Source organism: Embiotoca jacksoni, unplaced genomic scaffold (genome assembly GCF_022577435.1).
Source record: "Embiotoca jacksoni isolate LCO1_2020_lvr unplaced genomic scaffold, fEmbJac1.0.p SCAF_9, whole genome shotgun sequence".
Taxonomy (NCBI): domain Eukaryota; kingdom Metazoa; phylum Chordata; class Actinopteri; family Embiotocidae; genus Embiotoca; species Embiotoca jacksoni.
Genome location: NW_027185447.1, coordinates 17,724,903 through 17,744,768, shown reverse-complemented (window position 1 = coordinate 17,744,768; position 19,866 = coordinate 17,724,903). Strand labels below are relative to the sequence as shown.

Genomic DNA, 19,866 nt, shown 5'->3' with positions numbered 1-19,866 from the left:
CGCGACTACGTCATTGCGGACATGCGCAGTCGCCACCGCCACCAGCTTTTGTTGGGCTGCTACCTACCTGCTAACGCGTTGCTAACGAGCAAGTGTTTCCTGCCTGTGACTGGACACAGCTATGGACAACGAGGCGTTACTGGAAGCGTTTCAAGGCAATGTGTTGTTGTTTTTTTTTCACAGTTCTTGAAATTAGCGATTCATTGCGAGCTTTTTTTTTTTTTTTTTTTTTTTTTAGACGGGAGTTTTTGCATTTTTCTCAAGACAGACTGAAATCTCGAGTGTTCGCTAACTACGTTGCGCGTTAGCTTATCAACAACAACAACAACAACTAGCATGTAGAAGCGCACCGCGGGGATTTCTGCTCGGTCTGACTTGGTTCAATGTCGTGTTCTTCAAGAAAAGACTCGGGCATGTTACGCGCTTTTCACCCGGTTGTTCCCTTAAATCGACACATGGCGATTACGTAAACAGCTAAGCTCGGTAACGTCACGCCTGTACTGCTAACAATACGACGCTAACTTACTAACTTCTATGAACTTTCCATTTAAAGTTAAATGATATTGGAGTTTGGCAATTTTATGATATTTTACGAATGTGACGTTTGACTAATTGTCTTCTTTACTAAGTATATTTCCACTTGACACAGCTGATTCATTGTACTTTACAATCATTTAATCGACACCGAAGCGCGTTTCATTTACCAGAAGTAGCCTGAAACTAAACCTGATTTAACACCTTTCTTCCAAAAATAATTTGCTGTGAAGATCACCTATTAAATGGATTATATATTTAAAGCTCTCACGTTTGGGTTTATTTTAATACAGAGGGACATGCATACAGCGTTTGATTATATACTTATTATATTGATTATATATATATATATATATATTTTTTTTTAATTAAACATTAAATGTTTAATGTCATTTACAGATTTTGAGAGGAAAGGGAAGAAAGAAACCTGTCCTGCACTGGAACAATTCCTGTGTCATGTTGCCAAGACCGGGCAACCAATGTGAGTAGAAACTTACAGCTGACACAAACATTAATATGAATTTATAAACCAATAAAAAAAAAAAAAATCTTATTTATTTAGCCAGATTTTTGTTTTGTTTTGTTTGTTTGACAAGCAGGCTTGTATTTCTAATATCCGACAGGATCCCATGGTCACAGTTCAAAGCGTACCTCATGTTTAAGTTGGAAGAAGTCATGGATGATTTCCACGATTCAACGCCAGAACAGCGAGGAGCACATAATCCCAACGTAGAGTATGTTTCTTATGAAGAAATGAAGAAGAGGATCTTAAAGATAGTGGATGGTTACAACGGGTGAGTGAAGCGTAGCATCACGACCCCGTATACAAACCGAAATGACATGGCAATTCAGTTGATCGTATTATTGACGTTGACACTACAATTAATTCATGTCTGTCTGTCAAATTTGTTATTTTGTCCACATCAGGTACAAAAGTATTTGGAAAATCATTCAAAACTGAGCCTCAGAGCCAGTATGGTGTCTTTATTGTGAACACGTGAAAATGTAGAGTAGCTTTTTTTTTATCACCCATAGTCAATCATTACTTCAGTTTATATAGCTGGAAGGAACAAAACAGGCAACAACGGAGCTTGACATTTTAAAAGGAAAACATTATACTGTAAATATTTTCCCCAGAATACATGAGGCATTATGTTCATCATGATGAATTATTCATGTCTTAGTTTTTGGCCAGCTGTGGCCGCCCAGATCAGTCCAAATTGCTGCTGTTTTTTTCCCTCGTTCATTTCTAATCAGCTTTGGCCGGTTTTCACAGACAGTGGTGATTCTGGCTGTGAGACCACTATCTGTTCCCAATCCTAAATACATGTCTGATGACGTTTCCAGAATCCCATTCACCATCCAGCGTCTATGTGAACTCCTTATGGACCCCAAACGAAACTATACAGGAACAGACAAGTTTCTCAGGGGTTTGGAAAAGGTAAGGACTTCACTACTTTGTCTGAACGCATTAAGACTTAAGTGTTAAGTTTTTCCCATTCAAGATGATGAAAACTGTTTAAAATGTATATTCCATGACTTTAAATTTCAAAATCTCTTTTACTGTTTATGTATTGCAGAATGTAATGGTGGTCAGCTGTATGTACCCCACATCAGAGTGAGTACATTGGATTTTAAGTTTTTGCCCCCCTTGCTCTTCTGGCTGCAGTATTTCTGTTAAGATTCTTCTGGTGCACATTGACCGCTCCCTTGAATTTATACATTTTTTTTCAGTCACACTTAAAAAAAGTGAACAGCACAATTAACAGCCAGTTGTTTCTGTGCATTTCTACTTCTCTCGAAGGAAAAATGGGGCATCCAGTGTAAACAGAATGAATGGAGTGATGTTTCCTGGTAACTCCTCTCTATATTCAGACAGGTGGGAGCAACATACTTGTTAGTAATTGACTTCCACAAATCTGAAATTGCTTCATATGTCGCTAGCAAGTAGAACGTTTAATTAGTTTCGAGCTAAATAACCAAAAGACAAGCAGGGTGTAGTAAAGACAGATTCATGCTGCCTGTCAGTTTGGTTCTCAGTCATTGTCTTGCTTTAGAGATTGTGTTTTTCTTGTTTTGCAGTCGAAATGTGAATGGACCAGGCACACCGAAATCACTCACCAGACCAAAGCTGTCATTGTCCTCTTCACTTTCCACCAATGGGCTCCCTGAATGTCCAGTCAGCAAAGAGCCAGAGCCCACAGAGGAGGAGGAAGAGGAAGAGGAGGAGGAGGAGCAGCATCCTGTCAGGTAATTCTTAAATATGTAACATACTGTATGTGCCATCAGGCGGTTTCAGACTGAAGGAACTTTTTCATCGTTCTATAAGCAGTTGAAGTAGGTACATCCCCTTTTTCATGTGTTTTTTTTCTACCTGCAGGAAGTGAGAATGATCACAGTTCTCAGAACGGCTTTTGTAGCTTGTACTTTAGGGTAGGTACTTTCCCAACAGAATAGGAGGTATAGTAACAGGTGGAACAATTTGTGTATATGCAAATGTATGTTGACTGGAACACTTGCACCAATGTTGCAACAGCAACCACCATTTAAATAAAAGAGAAAAAGTAAAACATGTAAACAACAGCTCTGAAATGATGTTGCCATACCAACCGCTGGCCTGCTTGCACCACTTAAGTGTTCTTATTTGTGGTTTGATTCATTGATTTCCTGTGTTTGTGTCAGTGAATCACCTGTGTCAGAAGGTGAGATGACGCCAAACAGTGGGATAAAGAACAAACACCCAGAGGAGGAGGAGGAGGAGGAAGATTGTGATGCTGACAAGCAGGAGGTCAAGAGGCTGAAGTTTGACGAAAAGGAAGAGGATGAAACAGCAAGTGAAGAAAAGGAGTCATCCTGTCATAAAGGGCCAGAGAGCTTGTCAGAGACACCAGAGTCTTCACAAGACTCTTGTGAAGAAGAGTACAAAAGAAGAACATGTGACACACCCGGTATTTCAGATGATCATGGTAAGTGTGAATTGACCCGTAATTAGGCTGATGTGTCGTTTAGTAACTGACACTATAGGATTGTCACCTCTGTATAAATAGTGAATATGAAAAAAACATAGACAAAAAAATACACTTTAGTATTAGAATGCTTGCATAACACTATTGTCCAGTTTTGTAGCCGTCCTAAACATTTGGGTGGACAAGAAATAACACTGTCAGATGTTTGGATAGTTTTTGAAAAACCTCCTCCCACACCTTTCCAATGTCAGAGAAGGGGGATCTGTGTCCGATCCGTTCTGTAACTTTCGAGACCAAGGGATCTGACATTCACACCACTTCTCGTGCAGAAAACTGCATTGGTTCAAAGTGTTTCTGTTATTTCAGATATGCAGTGAAGGGACAACTGACAAACGCAACTGAATCCCATCTTGCGTTGCAACAGTTGTTGTGACAGGGCCATCCAACTGCAATGCTTTTGCTCTGACTATTACAGTTATTTTTAAATTCTGATGGTTAATGTCCATCTATCCGCCCAGCCATTCGTTTTCTGCCAGTTGTCCAGGGGGTCGGGTTTGGTCGCGGTGGCAGCAGGCTGAGTAAGTTAGCCCAGTCATCCCTCTCTCCAGTAACATTTTCCAGCTCCTCCTGAGGGATCCTCAGGCATTCCCTGGCCAGATAAGATGTGTTATCTCTCCTGTGTGTTCTGAGCCAGCCCTGGACTCTCCCACCAGTTGGGACTGCCGGGAAAACCTCCCGTGTGAAGGTGCCCAGGAGGGATCCTAATCAGATGCCCGAACCACCTCAATTGGCTCCTCTGATGTGAAGCAGCAGCAGTTCTAGTCTGAGCTCGCTCCGAATATCAAAGCTTCTTGGCGCATCTCCTAAGGCTGAGCTCAGCCATCCTGCAGAGGAAACTCATTTCAGTAGCTTGTATCAAATTTTTTTCGGTCACTACCCAAAGCTCACGACCGCTTGGTGATGGTCGGAACGGAGATCGACAGGTAAATCGAAAGCTTTGCCTTCTGACTCTTGATCAAAACCGTCCGCCACAATAACTGCTTTACTGCTGACGTCACAATGATCTGCCCGTCAGTCTCCCGCTCCATCTTACCCTCACTCGTAAACAAGGCCCCGAGATACTCCTCCTCATTCACCTGGAGCACACACTCTGTCCCAACCTGAATGCTTAAGTACACTGTTGTTGACGTTATACTGTTTTTTGCCCGATTTATGTCACCACTTTTAAATTTAAATCGAAATAAAGCTGCCCAGAGTTGATTAATTGCCACAGACAAATGAACAGAATGTGGCAGTTGATGCTGTCCACTTTTTTTTTTCTTTTTTTTTTTTTTCTCCTCAGAGCCCAGCAGCACACAGACGGAGCTTTCAACAGAGGAAGGAGATTCATCTGAGTCGGAGGCCTCCCGCAGTCTAAAGAATGACGGCACTGTGGACCAATCTGTGGAACCTGCTCCATCAGAGAAGAGTACCAGCTGTGAGCAGGACAATGGAGAGAGCAGCACCAGCAGCAGCGGCAGCGATGGAGAGAGCTCAACCAGCGACAAACAGGTTCCCTCTTCCAGTAATTCTCCTGACTTGTCAACAGAGGGTGGTGCTGACATTTCAAACAGCACAGAGACTGCAATAGAGCCTGAGGAACATGATTAGAAGGCCAGCTTGTCAACTGACTTTTTTTTTTTTTTTTTTTTTTTTTTTTTTACACTGTATGATACCACAACAAGGGTATAACTGTAGCACTGTGGACCTTTAGGCCTCAAGACCAGAAGGGATGTGGACCTGGAGATTGCTCAGAGATGGATCTTTTTTTGTCCTCTTCGGTTTCAACTTCTCAAGGCCACACGTCACCGAGTCTTTAAACTGGAAGGAGACGATTTAAAGAAAAATTATGGAGACTGCCTTTTTCACTGTTGACTAAAAGTTTTTCTAATCTTTTTTTCTTGATTTTTTTTTTTTTTTTTTTTTTTTTTATATCTGAATATTATAATTTGACCTTGATAACTGATGTATTCAGTGATTTCAATATTTATTAGTCATTTGGCATGTATTTCCAAAAAAAATACATTTGACAGTTGGAGTTGTGTTTTAACCCCGAACACAGTTGTTTTGACTTTCTCTCCTATGAATGTGTGTTTCTCTTTCAGGTGAATGAGGACACCGACCACTGAGAATGTGAAGCAGCACTTCACATATGCCTGTTTGCTTTTTGTATGAAGCACTTACCATAAAATATATTTCTAATTAACATTATCTTGCACTCGTTAGCATTGACCCCTTGGAAGGATGTGGAATCTGTTGTAGTTTTGCTTTATCACTGTATGAAGCCAAAATAACCCAATGTTGCCCATAGTAACCAGCTTGGTAACTAGAATGTTGGTTTGGCTTAAGGGTAGCCATTTACTCTTTAAACAAAACACAAGGTACTTTTACAACTTTCTGTATGTCATACCTTAGTTTTCCAACTGTCACTTTTGATAATTAGAATTTTTACAGTACACATCTTTAAATCAGTTTTTGTAGACTTGTAATACATGTCCACTGCGCCTTCGTAGACCTGAAAATGGCTGGAAATTGAAGGCTTGAGCTTGTATCATAGTATTCATGGAAAGCAATAAATGCTGAAATTTGAAGTGCACCATGTTCGGTCAATACGAAGGGAGTTATTCAGTGGAGCTTCAAATCAAGCTCGTACCTGCAGAACAAGTAAGGCTCAAGAGTTACATTTTAGCCACCCCTTGACATGTGACTCTAGAAATAGCAGCATTGTGTGGTTGGTCTGTTGGCTTAAGATTGTAGTTCAAAGGTACACATCTTTGAAATTTGATGCAGAAATTTACAGTCTATAAAATTTCTATTGATGGGGGGGGGGGCATTTGTGGTGACCCATCGATAGTTTTGTGAGCGACTCCAACCCCACATGTCAAGTTCATGATGTTACATCTCTAAAAGAAATAATCGGATTTCTTCCTCCTTCTGCTGCAGTTAGAAATTAAAAGTGGCTGCTAGAGTTCAGATGTAAAATTGCCTATGAAGTGTCTGGTGGATTTAAACATTTATCTCTTTATCAGTGGCTGTTAGATGTTCACATCTTAAAAAGTTAATGTCCCACTTTGATGCTGAAATGCTGATTGTACACCATAACCTTCATGCTAACATGAGCCAAACATGCCACATTATTTCCCATTTTGTATTTATAAAGTAATAAGCAAACATTCCTGCCAAACCAACCTTCCCTACAATCCGTACTAGATTGCTTTCTTGCTTTTAAAAAGTATTTTTTTTTCGGTGTCATTTCGATGACACGGGAGTGAAAGCTACCACTCGTAGGTACAGAAATAGATGATCGGTAACAGAAATAAGACATACTTGTAAGCTGGTTGGATGAGGGGAAAAGACAAGGGAGATTCCCCTCACCCAACATGGGAGGAACATACAGTGACTTCTCGATGGCCTTGAAATTTCTAAGCTAAGATTATCGCTAACCCCGCTGTCAGCACATATCACAGGCCCGGAAGGTATTGGACGAGGCTGAACCCTCATCTGTAAACAATTAGGTTGCTATTCTAGTGATGTTGGTCTACTGAAAGCATGTAGTCACTTTATTTTCCCACAAAGTGCCTGGTACTCAAAGAAGGTGTATTTGAGCGGCCATCGTTAGCGAGAACACATTTATTAGGACCTTCGGTGGGACAGGAGAAGGCATGTAAACAGGGTAGCAGTAAGTAACTTGGCACCCGAAGGTCACAACTGAACATTTAACTGGTGAATCATCACACTGATCAGGAACTTCTGCCTTCTTGGAAAGATTACATGAAGGAAGACACCACCGATTTTGTTTTCCACCCCCATAAAGTTTGAGGACTCGGATGAATCCCTATCCTACATTTCCCATGATGCAACAGATATCATTTTTATTTCATCTTCTCTGACTGTAAACCTCTGCGGGCAGAATACTGACTGTAATGTGTAAAACTAGTTGTATTCCCTCCTCTGCAAATGTGTGCTCGAGATAGACTATATCAAAACCACATTTCTACCTTATCAGCGAACAGGTTAATTGTGTGGTCGCCTTTGTTATGTTTAATCTCAGATAAGAAATCTTTATGTTAATGTACTTGACCTTATATTTGATAATTCTTTTATCAATTCCGATCATTTCCACCTCCCAAATTTCATTTGAAAAGCTCAGATTGGGTCACATTTCTGCATTATTGCTTAAATCAGCCCATTTGACATTTTCATGTGACGTAAAGACCTTTATACTTCAGCATGTTTTACTTCATCACACAAGGAATTTAATTACATCATTATTAAATAAAGGGTTGTGAAACCTTTTTTTTAAGGAGTCTGTTTCTAGAAAGCTAACATACAATACATGGCCGTTTCCCTGTTTATTTTAGGTACATGCAACAGCACAATCCTCCCATGATCCATCTGTGAACTGATTGATTTTGACAAGTGTTCATTTCTAATCCCTTATCATGTGATCCATCGCAGCCTTGTGTCTCATCCTCACTTACAGAAGGGCTTTGCCTCAATAGAGCCCTAATAACAATTCAGTTTGTATGGACTTTCATGCCATATTCATTATTTAGTCTTTTTGCTGATTTTTCAGAAAGTCATCGGTCCGTAACTGAGCTATAACCTTTATGGATTCTGTAATGTAGAGAGGAGTTAGGGGAAAAAAAACAACCAAAAGTTAAGGGGGTCATCAAGCAGTTTCATGTAATGTAAGACATCATTTCCGTCTTGAGGGAGTTCGAGAAAATACTTGCACCATGGGTCAGCGCCTGAGCGAGGAGAGTGAGGACAAGGAAATCGATGTGGCAGAGCTGCAGGAATGGTACAAAAAATTTGTCGTGGAATGCCCGAGTGGAACTCTGTTCATGCACGAGTTCAAGGGTTTCTTTGGTGTCACTGACAACAAGGAGGCCGCAGATTATATAGAAAACATGTTTCGAGCCTTTGACAAGAACGGCGTAAGTATTAACTCCTGTAGCGTTGTAGCACAAGACGAGTATATAGTCGTATATCTCATTTCACACATGCTGCAGTATTAGTAGATATTTGTTGATTGGAAGAAAATCTGATAGTTAATTAATTTTAGTAAGGAAAAATATCCAAGCACCAGCTTTTGAAATGTGAAAATTTGCCGTTGCACAAAACAGATACACAAAACAAGCAATCTGAATTTGTACATTTGGGCCATGGAAAAGTACAATTAGTCATAAAAGTAATTGTTTACAGTCATACATATTTTTTATTTTTGAATCAAGACTATTCTGTCTCGTATATTGCAGCACCGAAATTTTGCCTGTCAAAGTAAGGAAAAAGTGTCCTAAATGGCCTCATAGGAGCCCTTCATGACCTGTGAACTCTTTCTGTTCATGTTAACAGGACAACACCATTGATTTTCTGGAGTATGTGGCAGCTTTGAACTTAGTCCTTCGAGGAAAACTGGAGCATAAGCTTAAATGGACATTCAAAATGTACGATAAAGATGGAAGCGGATGCATTGATAAAACGGAACTTCTTGAAATTGTGGAGGTAATAATGACTATTTCATGGTAACCACACGTGCATCATTGATCTGTTAAGCTTTTAAAACATTTTAAAGAAGGCTTCAAGATAAATCAGAGGGCTGTAATGAATTGCAGTCAGTGCTGGAGTCATCATAACATCCTTTCCTGTCACTCTCAGTCTATTTATCGACTGAAGAAAGCCTGTCATGGAGAGCTGGACAAAGAGTGTAATCTGCTGAGCCCAGACCAAGTGGTTGACCGGATATTTGAGCTGGTTGATGAAAATGGAGATGGTGAGTGTTTATAACGGTTTCCTGACAGCTTAAAACGTTTCACAGATGATTGAAAAGGTCTGCGTCAGGCTGCTGTAACGGCCTCGTGAAGTGCTAACGTAAAAGTGTACATCGCTTCATTATTGCTTGTGTAAATTGAAAGAGAAGGTGTGTGTAAGCTGCGGAATGATCATCTTGTAAAAAAAAAAAAAAATGATGAATTCAGGAATGGAGAAATGCCTTGTGAAATAAGACCAGAGAATAAATATGCTTCGCCACCTATAGGGGAGCTCTCACTGGACGAGTTCATTGATGGGGCACGGAGGGACAAGTGGGTCATGAAGATGCTGCAGATGGACGTCAATCCTGGGGACTGGATCAACGTTCGAAGACCCAGTGATGACTTCTAGGGCTGGACCACAGACTGTCAATCTGTCTCACACACACACACACGCACACGCACACACACGCACGCACTCCTCATGTGTGACCATTTGTGTTCTTGTTTTGTATCTATACATGTATATACAAGTGAAAAACCCTACAGTCATTCTGGCATTGTACTGTATGCTGCTGCACAATATTTAGATGCAATGTATGTCCACAACAATGCTGTGTTTTGCTTGTAAATCTGTTCAGAGATTTTGGTTCAGGTTCTACATTTAGTCAAGCTATTGAGCAATTGAGCAACAGTAGCTTGGACATATTTATTGCTTGATGGATGCAGGTTTATTTATCTGTATTTTATAGATGCCTCAGTCATAAGGTTCTTACTGAACTTTCTTTTGTGTTTTGTGTCATATAATAAGCATAAAAGCTATTCAATAAACACACTTAACCATACCCTGCAGAGGTTATGTTGGACGACTAGACCTCCTCTCTTGACTTTGTCGGCATATACAGACTGAGATTTATTCACATTAATTGCAACTGAAATATTAATCCAAATATGAAATATTTGACAAGGAGAATTTTCTGCATTGTCTATACTTTTACTTTTGATTTGTTAGGTAAATGTTGCTGATAACATGTATATGATTTCACTTAAATACATTGCAAGACTGTTACTTGTAGTGGAGTATTTTTTATAGTGTGATATTAGCAGCCTACTTTAAAAGACCTAAATAATTACACCATACACCACTGATAAAACACGTGAAGATCTGCAGCATCTTTAAACACAATGACTAAAATAAAACTAGAAAGTATAGGGTGTAAAACTGACAACGATACAAATGCAGAACAAATTATAATTACAGTTCCAGTTCCCTTTACAAAACATTTCCCATGAGTCTTCAATAATTCAAAGGGTGTCGCTTTCCCACGAAGTCTCATTCTTTCTCGCGAGAGAACAGTGTTTTTGTCGTGAACTGGCCACGTATCCTGCTGCAAACTGATAAGCCGACGGAGCTACTTATTAGGCAACAAAACGGCAATTCGCAGCCAAGTTGCAAGTTTTACGAGCAACTTCATTGACTGTTTGGTAAGTTATCAAACAAATCCTTCAGAGGAAACCGAATGCCGATAATTCTGCGTTGTTTTGAATCCGTTCAAGACTCCTTACGTCATACTCGCCATAGTGCCCTACTCGCTGTTGTCAATGTCGACCGAATTTCAGAAACCAGCCAGCACTTATGGATTTAAGGTAAAGATCACATTTACAGGAAAATATTGTTTTTATATGCGCTAAAAGGGGAGTTTCTGCAATAGTTTTCCTCTCCAAACACTCGCGTTTTACTTCCTGCTACTGTGCTTCATGACGTGGTGTAATTCCGCCCTCTACTGGCCAGCCTGAAGAAGACACCCGCAGACTGAATTATGTCACCGGGAACCTGTTCTCTTGCCCCGAGGACGAGGCTCTGGCCCACTGCATCAGCGAGGACTGCCGCATGGGGGCAGGCATAGCAGTGACGTTCAAGCAGAAGTTCAAAGGGGTGCCGGAGTTAAAGGAACAGAGTGAGTCAGCCTGACTATAAAAAATTCATCAGGAGTGAAATTGTCTCATTTTGAGGGCACTGAATCACATGTGAACATTTTCTATTCAGCACGGAGAAACTGGTTTTAGAGGTAGTCTACTAGAAACCTCGTAACATGCCATTCTCCTTTTTTTCCCCTACATTTGAATTTATTTGGAAGATATAATATATACACATTTACCACAAATTTGTCCAGACATAATCAGTCTTGTGGAAAATTTAGGCTTCACACTACAATTTCAAGCAAACAACTCCGGGTTGTAGCAATGTTTTTACTGCACAGCATGAATTTATGATGTCTTGCTCACTGGGGCTACAACTACTGATTATTTTCATTGATGATTCATTTGTCAATTATTTTGTCAATATATCGATAAGCTGTTTGGTCTTTTAAAATGTTAGAAAATGGTGAAAAAAAAAAGCCCACCAGTGTTTCCCTGAAGCTCCAAGGTGCAGCCTAAATTGTCTTGTTTTATCTCAACCAACAGTTCGCAGCCAAGAGATATTCAGTTTCTTATCATTGAGGAGTAAAGGAACCAGGAAATATACACATTTGAGAAGATGGAGACAGCGAATTTCAGCCTTTTTTCATTAAGACACGACTCACGATGATTAATTGATTGTCAAAGCAGTCTCCTCATTCATTTTCTGTCAATCAGCTTGTCAATTAATTGAACAATCATTGCAGCTCCATTGTTCACCAGTGAGTCAGTGAAGTTTAAGGATTTAGGAGCCATTATGTTTGAGGTTTTTATTGTGTCTTGTTCTAATGCAGAAATATTCGTCTTCCTTTTCCAAACAGAAAAGCTGACAGGACAGTGCGCCGTACTGACGAGAAAAAGACGCTTTGTCTACTATCTGGTAAATATGTAACGGTTACTTAAAACGGCTTGAAAACCGAGCTGTGCTGCACACCTCTAAAGAAACTAAGATACTTTATTCAAAAGTCATCGTAGTCTTTACTGTTGCTCTCCTGTTATTCTGACGCAGATCACGAAGAAAAAGGCCAGTCAGAAACCCACCTATGACAGCCTGAGATGCAGCCTGGAGGACATGAAGTCCCACTGCATAAAGAAAGGAGTAACACGAATATCAATGCCTCGGTTTGTGTCCATTTCCAGTCATTTTGAGATACTTTTTTTTTTTAAGAGAGATAATCGTGTTCTTTTAACGTCACCTTGTTTTTGTGCCAGTTTCAGGTACTGTTATAGTGACACGCCGTGTTTCTGTCTCTCTCTCCGACAGTATCGGTTGTGGCCTGGATAAACTGCAGTGGGCAAGAGTGTCGGCGATACTGGAGCAGGTCTTCAAGACCTCAAACATCTCCATCACAGTCTATAGTCTCCCTCAGAGAGAAGAGACCACGGTGATGAGGGAAAACGCACGCAGATGATTGGTCAAAATGTTTGTTTATTTGTATGCTTACTTGATGTACTTTGCTGTATTATTGGCGCCAAATAAGAAATGTTTTCACTGGATAATATTTTTTTATGTTAAAAATTCAACGGAAAATAAAAGTTTTTTTTTTTTTTTTTGTAATTCAAAGTCACCTCGAGCTGCATGAATTTCTGCAAGTAGATGACACTTAGGACATCATTCCACTGGCCAATGACAAGCATCCATTTTCAGCTATTTGACAGTGTGGGCGCTGCCTTTGAAACGCGTTAATCTAGATTTATTACTAAATTAAGATGCAACGGGGATTGATTCACCTGTCCCATCTAAATTTAACATCACATATGGTGTTTTACAGCAGGTTATTGAGCCTGAAGTATCAGGTTTCTCTGCATTTGCCCATTCATCCACCAGGCATTTACTTTATTAATTGAGCAAACAGTGTATTTGCATTTCTCTGTGGTCACCATATAACTTCTGGAGTGCTCATTGTATCCCTCTGCAGATGGCCGAGGTATTGTATGAGCCATTATTGATCTGCTCGGGTATTGTACTTTAACGCAGCTGGGATGCAATGTGAGTGAAGAGGGAGAGGAGTGGGGGAAACTGACACCACAAAGTCAATCCCACACATCCATTTTCTCCAGCTTGGCAAAGCCTTTTAACACATCACTAAACTCTGGTGGAAAGAAGAGCGAAGAAGCCGCACAAAATCAAACCGCTCCATTTAAGGCGTTTTGTTAAATGGGTCAGATTAGATGATCTGACTGAAGAGGGCTCCATTTAATGTGCTTCAGGTATTACTGATTATCATAAACCTCAGCAGCAGTGACCGTGTCTGAACATGCTCAGTGGTTTGCCACCCTCCCATTCTCCTTTGGGGCACCTTCAATAATTCACAAAGAAGAGGCATTAACACTGTACACTGAGGCTGGCTGGCCCATTTCACCTCCATTTATCCAGGCTGGCTGGGAGACTGTACTTCGGCATCACTGCACCCCCCCCCCCCCCCCCCCCCCGCTCTTTTCTTCCTCTACCTCCTCCTCCTCTTCCTCCCTTCCCATCCCCCTTCATGCCTGGCAATTAGACTCCACACTGCAGCAGAGCCGCCTAAACATGCTGCAGTGAGTGCAGGGAAAATCTCCCTTCATCTGACCCACTGTCACTCAACGTGCTTCGGCTGGTGCACCGAATGCATCCGAATCAGTTCTCCTTCCACCTGAGAGCCCCCGTCCTCCTCCCCCCTCCTCCCCCCGTCTCTTTTGTTTCCGTGCATCTTCCGCTTGTCCCACTGCAGTCGACCGATTCGCCTCCGACGCTCTCCCCCATTCCCGCTCCGACTCCTTTTTCTCTCCCACACACACACACACACACACACACACACACACCCCTCATCCCCCCACCATCCCCCACCATCCCCCACCCCCTCCTCCTCCTCCTCCTCCTCCTCCTCCCTCTGTCCTCCATTCCATTTTTTCTTTGCTTGATGCGTATGAAATTGCCGAGCTCAGCATTCTTCTCCACGGGCACTCAGGGAAAAAAGGGGAGGAAAAAAAAAAAAAAGGACAGAGATGAGCTGGGCGGGAGGGTTTCTGGTGCACCACATAACTGGACCCCTTCCAATTAAAGAAGAGAGCTTATGTTATTGAAGAGCAGCTTAGCCAATCAGGAGGCAGTGCAGGCAAAGACAGCAGGAAAAAAAAAAAAAAGCAGCAGAGCGAGTGGGCAAGAGAAAGGAAAAAAAAAACAAAAAAACTGCAGTGTGTGAGCGTGTGTAGTTTTTATCCCTCCCCTGAGCAGATCCTTATCAATTTGGGTACTCCAGTCTTGGGGTGCATTTGAATGGGTGTCTGTGTGTGTGTGGCAGAGTTTACAGAGGACAGAGTAAAGGTGTGTCTACAGGGCTGTGTTAGACTCATTCATTCTGAAACTGGAAGTAAGAGAAAGTAAGAGGAGATTGATTATTTTTCTCTCTATCTCAAAGTGTCTCGGAGCCTGCGGAGACGGGGGAAGAGCTCGGTGTCCGGGAGAGAGCAACCTGCACTAAAGGTAAGCCCGCTAACACCCTCCTCCTACTACAGACGAGCGTGGCTTTTTTTTTTTTTTTTTTCTTTCTTCACTTCTGAAGTTGTTTCTGTATTAGTTGGTGAATATTCTGGCTGTTTACCCTCTTTTAGGTTTTTCACATGCAGGTACATTTAAACACACGCACGGGTTTCTACTTTTTGGTGTTTATGCACAGACTTGAAAGAGAAGCAGAGATGTGAGGCAAAGGAAGAGAAGGGGGAGAGAGGGAGGGACGGAGGAGGAAGGTTAGTGCGGGACTCCCTGATGCTCCTAGGCAAGTTTCTGTGCACACGGTTCTCTAGTGCTGCAGTATCCCATTACATCCCTGTGCGAAGCTGCCTCAGCATCAAGCCAGTGCCAGGCTGAGCAACTCAAACCAGCTCCCAGATTTCTAAAATTACTATCACTGTTTTGCCTGGTTCTTTTTTATTTTTTTATTTTTTTTAAATCCCTGCTTGGGATGAGTGAAGTTTTTGTCTCTTATACTGCAAATTCAGTGCCCTCTGATAAGCTCAGTGTGACAAAGAGCCCATTTTTCTTGTGTCGTGCATGCTCGGATTGTGTATTCTGCCTGTCAGAGGGGGTTGCTTAGATAACTGGCTCTGATAGCGTTTGAGCCTGGTGATTAGTTTTTGTTTGGTTTATCCGGTGTTCTGGGACTTCCTTTAGTCTGAGCCTGCAGCAAAAGTAGGCTCTCGGATTGGTTAAACTAGCCTCACTGACTAAAGTGTACCAAAGAAATGATAGACATTTTTTTTTATTGTATCAGTGTACCTTCACAGGGTTATTTGACGCCTAAAAATGGTTTGTCTTACTCTAAAATGAGCTTAAATAACCAAAAAAAGTGAAAGTTGAGGTAGAGGTCAATATGTAATGCACAAATATGTTTTTTTTATTTTTTTTATTATGAATTCATTATCAGCTTTCATTAAGTGCATTCACAGTTTATTTATCACATCCCACTGTCTTTTTTTTTTTTGAAAGTCTGACCTTCATCATTTGAGAATGAAGATTTGATGCTGTCCAGCAGTGGGCACTGTGTGTTTCCTCTGTTAAAAATGTCTGTGAGCACTGGCCTGCTGCAGAATAGGAGGAAATAATGGATGGACTTTGTATGTTTTGTGTGGGCACGCTAAAAAACAAGGTTAGACAGGATGACTAGTACAGGATGTACCGGTGTTTTTTTTTTTTTTTTTATAAGGCTTGTACCTCTTTCACCCTCTGATAGTAGACAAAAGCACAAGACATGCACACATCTGACCAGAATGAACTGGTTTTATATTATGTTTCAATGATTAAAGCTCTAGTTAGATATGGGGATACAGAGAGGGTCGAATCCATTTCAGCACCATGGACAGAGCACGTAGCAGGGACTGTTTAGAAGTGCTTCTCTCTTTTTATTTGAAAGCAAACCAGTGTTTAGTAGGTAGAGTTAGTGGACAGTTCTTAGTCTGTTGATGTAGTTAGTCTGATAAACTTCCTGGTTATACACATTTCCATTTCCATACTATATACTGTCATCAGTCGTGCACCCCTATTCCTTTGGGTTTTTTTTTCATTTTAAGACACGAAGAAAACACCTTTCATTATTCATGCATCTTTCCTTTTCTGGAACACAGTCTCTCTTAAAGAGAGCCACGGTTTTGCAGAGATGCTGAAAACTCAGCTCTTTATTTTGAAACCCTCTGCGCTGTCCTTGCCTACCTGTAGTATGCTCCAGGTGGGAGTGTCAGCACTGTGGTTTTGTTCTGCCTTTCTTTTCACTGCAAAGCTCCAAATGAGACATCAAACTATGCAATACGACTGACTGCACGAGCAAAATCATTCAATCAAGTGGGACATCTGGCTGTTAGATGGATTTATTTGCCTGATAACACAAAACGAAAAGGATAATATTATTAAAACAGAAGAAACATTATGTCTGCCAATAGTGGCTTGTAATTAATTATGTCTCCTGCAAATGTGTATAAAACAATGTAGGAGGTGCTAAAAGACAACAGTGTTGTGTTACATCTGTGAAGAGAACATGTAAAACATGTAATGACTCTGGCTCATACAGCTCCGACACCTGCTGGGACACAAAGCTTTGTTTCATGTCATGGTTGAGAGCGACCAGGCTGTCGGCGTACTGTGAAACTCATTCAGATCGTGATAATCAGAGAACCTCAAACCTTTAATGGAAACCGGAAACATTACCCCTCACCGTTACAAGAATTAGCCACTATCTAAGAAAAACACAAATTGTGAGAGATCAGGGAGGTTTAACATTTTCTCATTCAATACATTTTACAAGTGTGGTTTACCAAAATGTAATTATTTAGCAGCCAGTTGACAGTTCAGGTCATGTTCAAGTATTTACTGCTGGGAGAAGGTTCCTTGTGGCAAGTTAGCCTTATCTTTATCATGCCTACATCTTTGTAGGCACTATGTAGAAGTTATGTTTTGTAAGTCGGTCTAACTGTTGTGGAGTTTTTGGAGGAAGGGAGCAGCTGCTGGGCTTGTCATTGCTCATCCTCCCCGCGTGACACCCTCTGTCCCAGGCTGCGTGGCATGGGCGTTTAGTGCGCCCCTGTAAATGATGGTGTAGGCAACATAGCGGAGCAGCAACGGCTGTCACTCTGACATACTACCGTTAGCAACAATACCAAAACTCTCCATGTCACGAGGAGACCAGGTGCTTTGTGAACTCTTCAGAATTTGCTGTTTAGATTGTTCAGCTTGAAACGGAGGACACTGCAGATGTTTAAGGTGAGCGGACACTCTGGGGGATGTTAGAATGACACCTTGATTAATACAGTGAACGCTCAGAAGGACAGTGTGTGTACTTGTATTACTCATGTTGTGGGGACATACAGTAAATTTGTTTGCACACATGGTCACATTGTTTGGATTTGACTGTCTTTTAGAGACAAAAATTAAGTTCTCGTGAAGTAAATCATTCGGGTTTTAGGGTGAGGAGGGTGAGGTTTAAGATTTGTGTGAGGCTGAGTTTAGGTTTAGGTTGTAGGAAGGGTTTGAAAGCCAGTAATGATTATAGTTTGGGCAAGTTTCTAGGACACGAATGTGAGTCAATGTAATGTTATCTGAAGTGAACGAAAACACAACTGTGCACGTGTGCCAGCACCATTGCCAGGATGAGGGGACTCTCAAGCTGAAGGTGAGAGGATGTATTTGTGTTGCTAAGTGTGCATGTGAGTGACAGAGGGAAGGGTTGTTCGAACCATGAAACAGCGTGGGACACACGGATTACAGTCAACCTCACGAGTGTGGAGAAAGAGGGGCACGAAAAGGACAAAAGCAATGAGATGAAAGTGGAGAGAGAGGAGGAGGTAAGACAAAATGATACAAACAGTTGGCCGGAGAGGAGGAAGAAAGATGGAGTAAGAGATTGAGAGACTGTCAGAGGCAGAGCAAGAATGGAAGGAGAGTGGGTGTGCATCACAGAGCTACGAGCACTGCAGTACATTGCAGTGCCCAGCCCCCGCTGCGTTCTCTGCTCACCATCCGGTTCCATGCACTGAAAAGACCCCTGCAGCAGCAGAGCTGCACAGCGTCGAGGGCTGCCTGCTGATGAACAGCAACCTTACAACGAGCTTTTGACCCTCCATTGTGCATTCTGGATGGGCGATGATTTAAGGAGTGATGGAAACGCGGTGCACAAGAACAAAACAGCCGACTCGCACGCGTGCATTGTCATGTAGAGAGAGAGAGAGAGTATTCACTTCACGCTCCCCCTGGATTATGTAAGCGTATAACACATTCACTTCGCCAGATACCAGCTGAATGATCCCACTGTCCCTGGACATGTTTTCCTCATTAGGAACATCTGCCTCGCTGTTTGCTTTTGTTTCATACGTAGCATCTTTGCAAACACAGGACGGACACTTTATTGATCCTATTGTAACGGCAACAATAGGGAGGCAAACAGCATGTGCCTTTAAATATCTTGTGTTAGTTTGCCTGTGGTTTCACATTTTGTTGATGAAGCCTCTGTGTGGCAGGTAAGAACTAACGACCTCACGAATAACTGCTGAGACCTCCATCTGACGTGGGCTCACATGACAAGAACAAACTCTTTATTTAGTTTAAAGTCAGGCAGGGTACCGTGTGCATGAATGACTCACACAGTATAGCCTGACACTTAAATTCTCCTGGATTAATTATATAGCTTCTGGCCAGGCAAGTAATACTCTCTCTGTCACACACAAGCGCACGCACATAAACACATGCGTGCAGATGTGAAAGTCATCTCGAAAAGCTAAAGGAAACGAAGGAGAAGCTTGTTTCTGCTCCCATAATCAGTCGCTCCGTTTCCATCCCACTGGCTGCCCGGGGGGGGGAGTTTGACCGAAGCGTGAGAGCTTCCCCCGTTGTATGTTCTCTGGTTTCCCCTCTTCTCTGCTGATGTGGATGATTCAGATTGCGTAGCGTGGACTCTCTCCCCTTCCTTTCTGTGACACGGTCTGGTCGTGTCTCTCTCGCCGTGCTCGGGAGTAGTTGAGTCAATTACACCTTGCCAGACAGGTGTTTGAGCCGTTAAGTGTGTTTGCCTCGCCACATCAGGCTGTGTTTGCTTCTGATTTGCACTGAAATCAGAACCGTGCTTCGGAAATGACACGGCAAAAATATGTGCTGCTTGTGAGTCACACTGCAACTGAAGATAGTAATACAACTCATTGCAAAAGCATCCATTCAAGTGTATCTGACCCTCAAAAACATGATGTTTACTATCGCATTTGTCTGTGGGGCATCAGGTGCATCAGACTGAACATTCATTTACAAAATGATTCACTTTTTTTTTTTTTTATCAGCTCTCAGTAAAAAAAAAGTATGTGAATATTTAACCTCGCACAATCTAAAAGAAAAGGAAAAATAGAATTGCTTTAGTCCTTGCAAAAGCACACTGCTCACATTGTAATGCTTGAAGGGAAAATGTTGTCTTTGACTCCGGAAGGCTGAGAATGTAGTTATGAAAGGAAAACGAGAGAAACGCTCGCCTGTGGTTTGTGTGACAGAGAGAGTGGGAGAAAGCGGCAGAGTATTGTAGTGTGGGTGAGCTGCAGCAGGGATTCAGAGTGCTGCATTGAGCTGCATAATTAATGTTAAGAGGGTGGAGCTAAAGGCGGAGATAACT

The 19,866-nt window shown here is 41.7% G+C and overlaps 4 protein-coding genes across 8 annotated transcripts in view; all 4 read left to right on the top strand.

Moving 5' to 3' along the window:
• The first annotated feature begins 24 nt into the window (after positions 1–24).
• Positions 25–6,130, top strand: LOC138192720 (serine/threonine-protein phosphatase 4 regulatory subunit 2-like). Of its 3 annotated transcripts, none has more exons than XM_069140311.1 (9): positions 25–155; positions 934–1,015; positions 1,158–1,328; positions 1,882–1,975; positions 2,115–2,152; positions 2,339–2,413; positions 2,617–2,784; positions 3,217–3,500; positions 4,843–6,130. In XM_069140311.1, exons 1-9 carry the CDS (start codon positions 122–124, stop codon positions 5,148–5,150), a joined length of 1,254 nt encoding a protein of 417 aa, XP_068996412.1. In that variant the 5' UTR covers positions 25–121; the 3' UTR covers positions 5,151–6,130. The 3 variants fall into 3 exon arrangements, with proteins under 3 accessions (XP_068996412.1, XP_068996413.1, XP_068996414.1); XM_069140313.1 differs by lacking the exon at positions 25–155 and adding an exon at positions 412–483; XM_069140312.1 differs by lacking the exon at positions 2,339–2,413.
• Positions 6,131–8,278: 2,148 nt separating this feature from the next.
• On the top strand, positions 8,279–9,724 carry guca1b (guanylate cyclase activator 1B). Its single transcript, XM_069140817.1, has 4 exons — positions 8,279–8,479; positions 8,898–9,047; positions 9,201–9,315; positions 9,580–9,724. Exons 1-4 carry the CDS (start codon positions 8,279–8,281, stop codon positions 9,702–9,704), a joined length of 591 nt encoding a protein of 196 aa, XP_068996918.1. The 3' UTR covers positions 9,705–9,724.
• A 925-nt stretch (positions 9,725–10,649) lies between these two features.
• Positions 10,650–12,819, top strand: LOC138192941 (ADP-ribose glycohydrolase OARD1-like). Its single transcript, XM_069140644.1, has 5 exons — positions 10,650–10,939; positions 11,085–11,250; positions 12,073–12,131; positions 12,261–12,373; positions 12,516–12,819. The coding sequence occupies exons 1-5, from the start codon at positions 10,895–10,897 to the stop codon at positions 12,661–12,663; spliced, it is 531 nt and encodes a 176-aa protein (XP_068996745.1). The 5' UTR covers positions 10,650–10,894; the 3' UTR covers positions 12,664–12,819.
• A 1,420-nt stretch (positions 12,820–14,239) lies between these two features.
• Positions 14,240–19,866, top strand: part of LOC138192707 (synaptotagmin-2-like) — a 63,441-nt gene continuing 57,814 nt past the window's right edge. Inside the window, exons 1-2 of one of the 3 annotated variants that reach the window (XM_069140287.1) lie at positions 14,240–14,555; positions 14,650–14,714. The gene's annotated coding sequence lies outside the window, so the exon portion shown is untranslated. Of the gene's footprint in view, positions 14,556–14,649; positions 14,715–17,460; positions 17,481–19,866 lie in introns of those variants that run through there. The other 2 variants (XM_069140290.1, XM_069140288.1) reach the window with 2 other exon arrangements.

Coding starts and splice junctions, on each gene's coding strand:
- guca1b (XM_069140817.1), top strand. CDS start 8,279: ATGGGTCAGCGCCTGAGCGAGGAGAGTGAGGACAAGGAAATCGATGTG. Junction 9,048..9,200: donor AACTTCTTGAAATTGTGGAG/GTAATAATGACT, acceptor TGTCACTCTCAG/TCTATTTATCGACTGAAGAA. Junction 9,316..9,579: donor GGTTGATGAAAATGGAGATG/GTGAGTGTTTAT, acceptor CGCCACCTATAG/GGGAGCTCTCACTGGACGAG.
- LOC138192720 (XM_069140311.1), top strand. CDS start 122: ATGGACAACGAGGCGTTACTGGAAGCGTTTCAAG. Junction 1,976..2,114: donor TTCTCAGGGGTTTGGAAAAG/GTAAGGACTTCA, acceptor TATGTATTGCAG/AATGTAATGGTGGTCAGCTG. Junction 2,785..3,216: donor GAGGAGCAGCATCCTGTCAG/GTAATTCTTAAA, acceptor TGTTTGTGTCAG/TGAATCACCTGTGTCAGAAG.
- LOC138192941 (XM_069140644.1), top strand. CDS start 10,895: ATGTCGACCGAATTTCAGAAACCAGCCAGCACTTATGGATTTAAG. Junction 11,251..12,072: donor GCCGGAGTTAAAGGAACAGA/GTGAGTCAGCCT, acceptor TTTTCCAAACAG/AAAAGCTGACAGGACAGTGC. Junction 12,374..12,515: donor ACACGAATATCAATGCCTCG/GTTTGTGTCCAT, acceptor TCTCTCCGACAG/TATCGGTTGTGGCCTGGATA.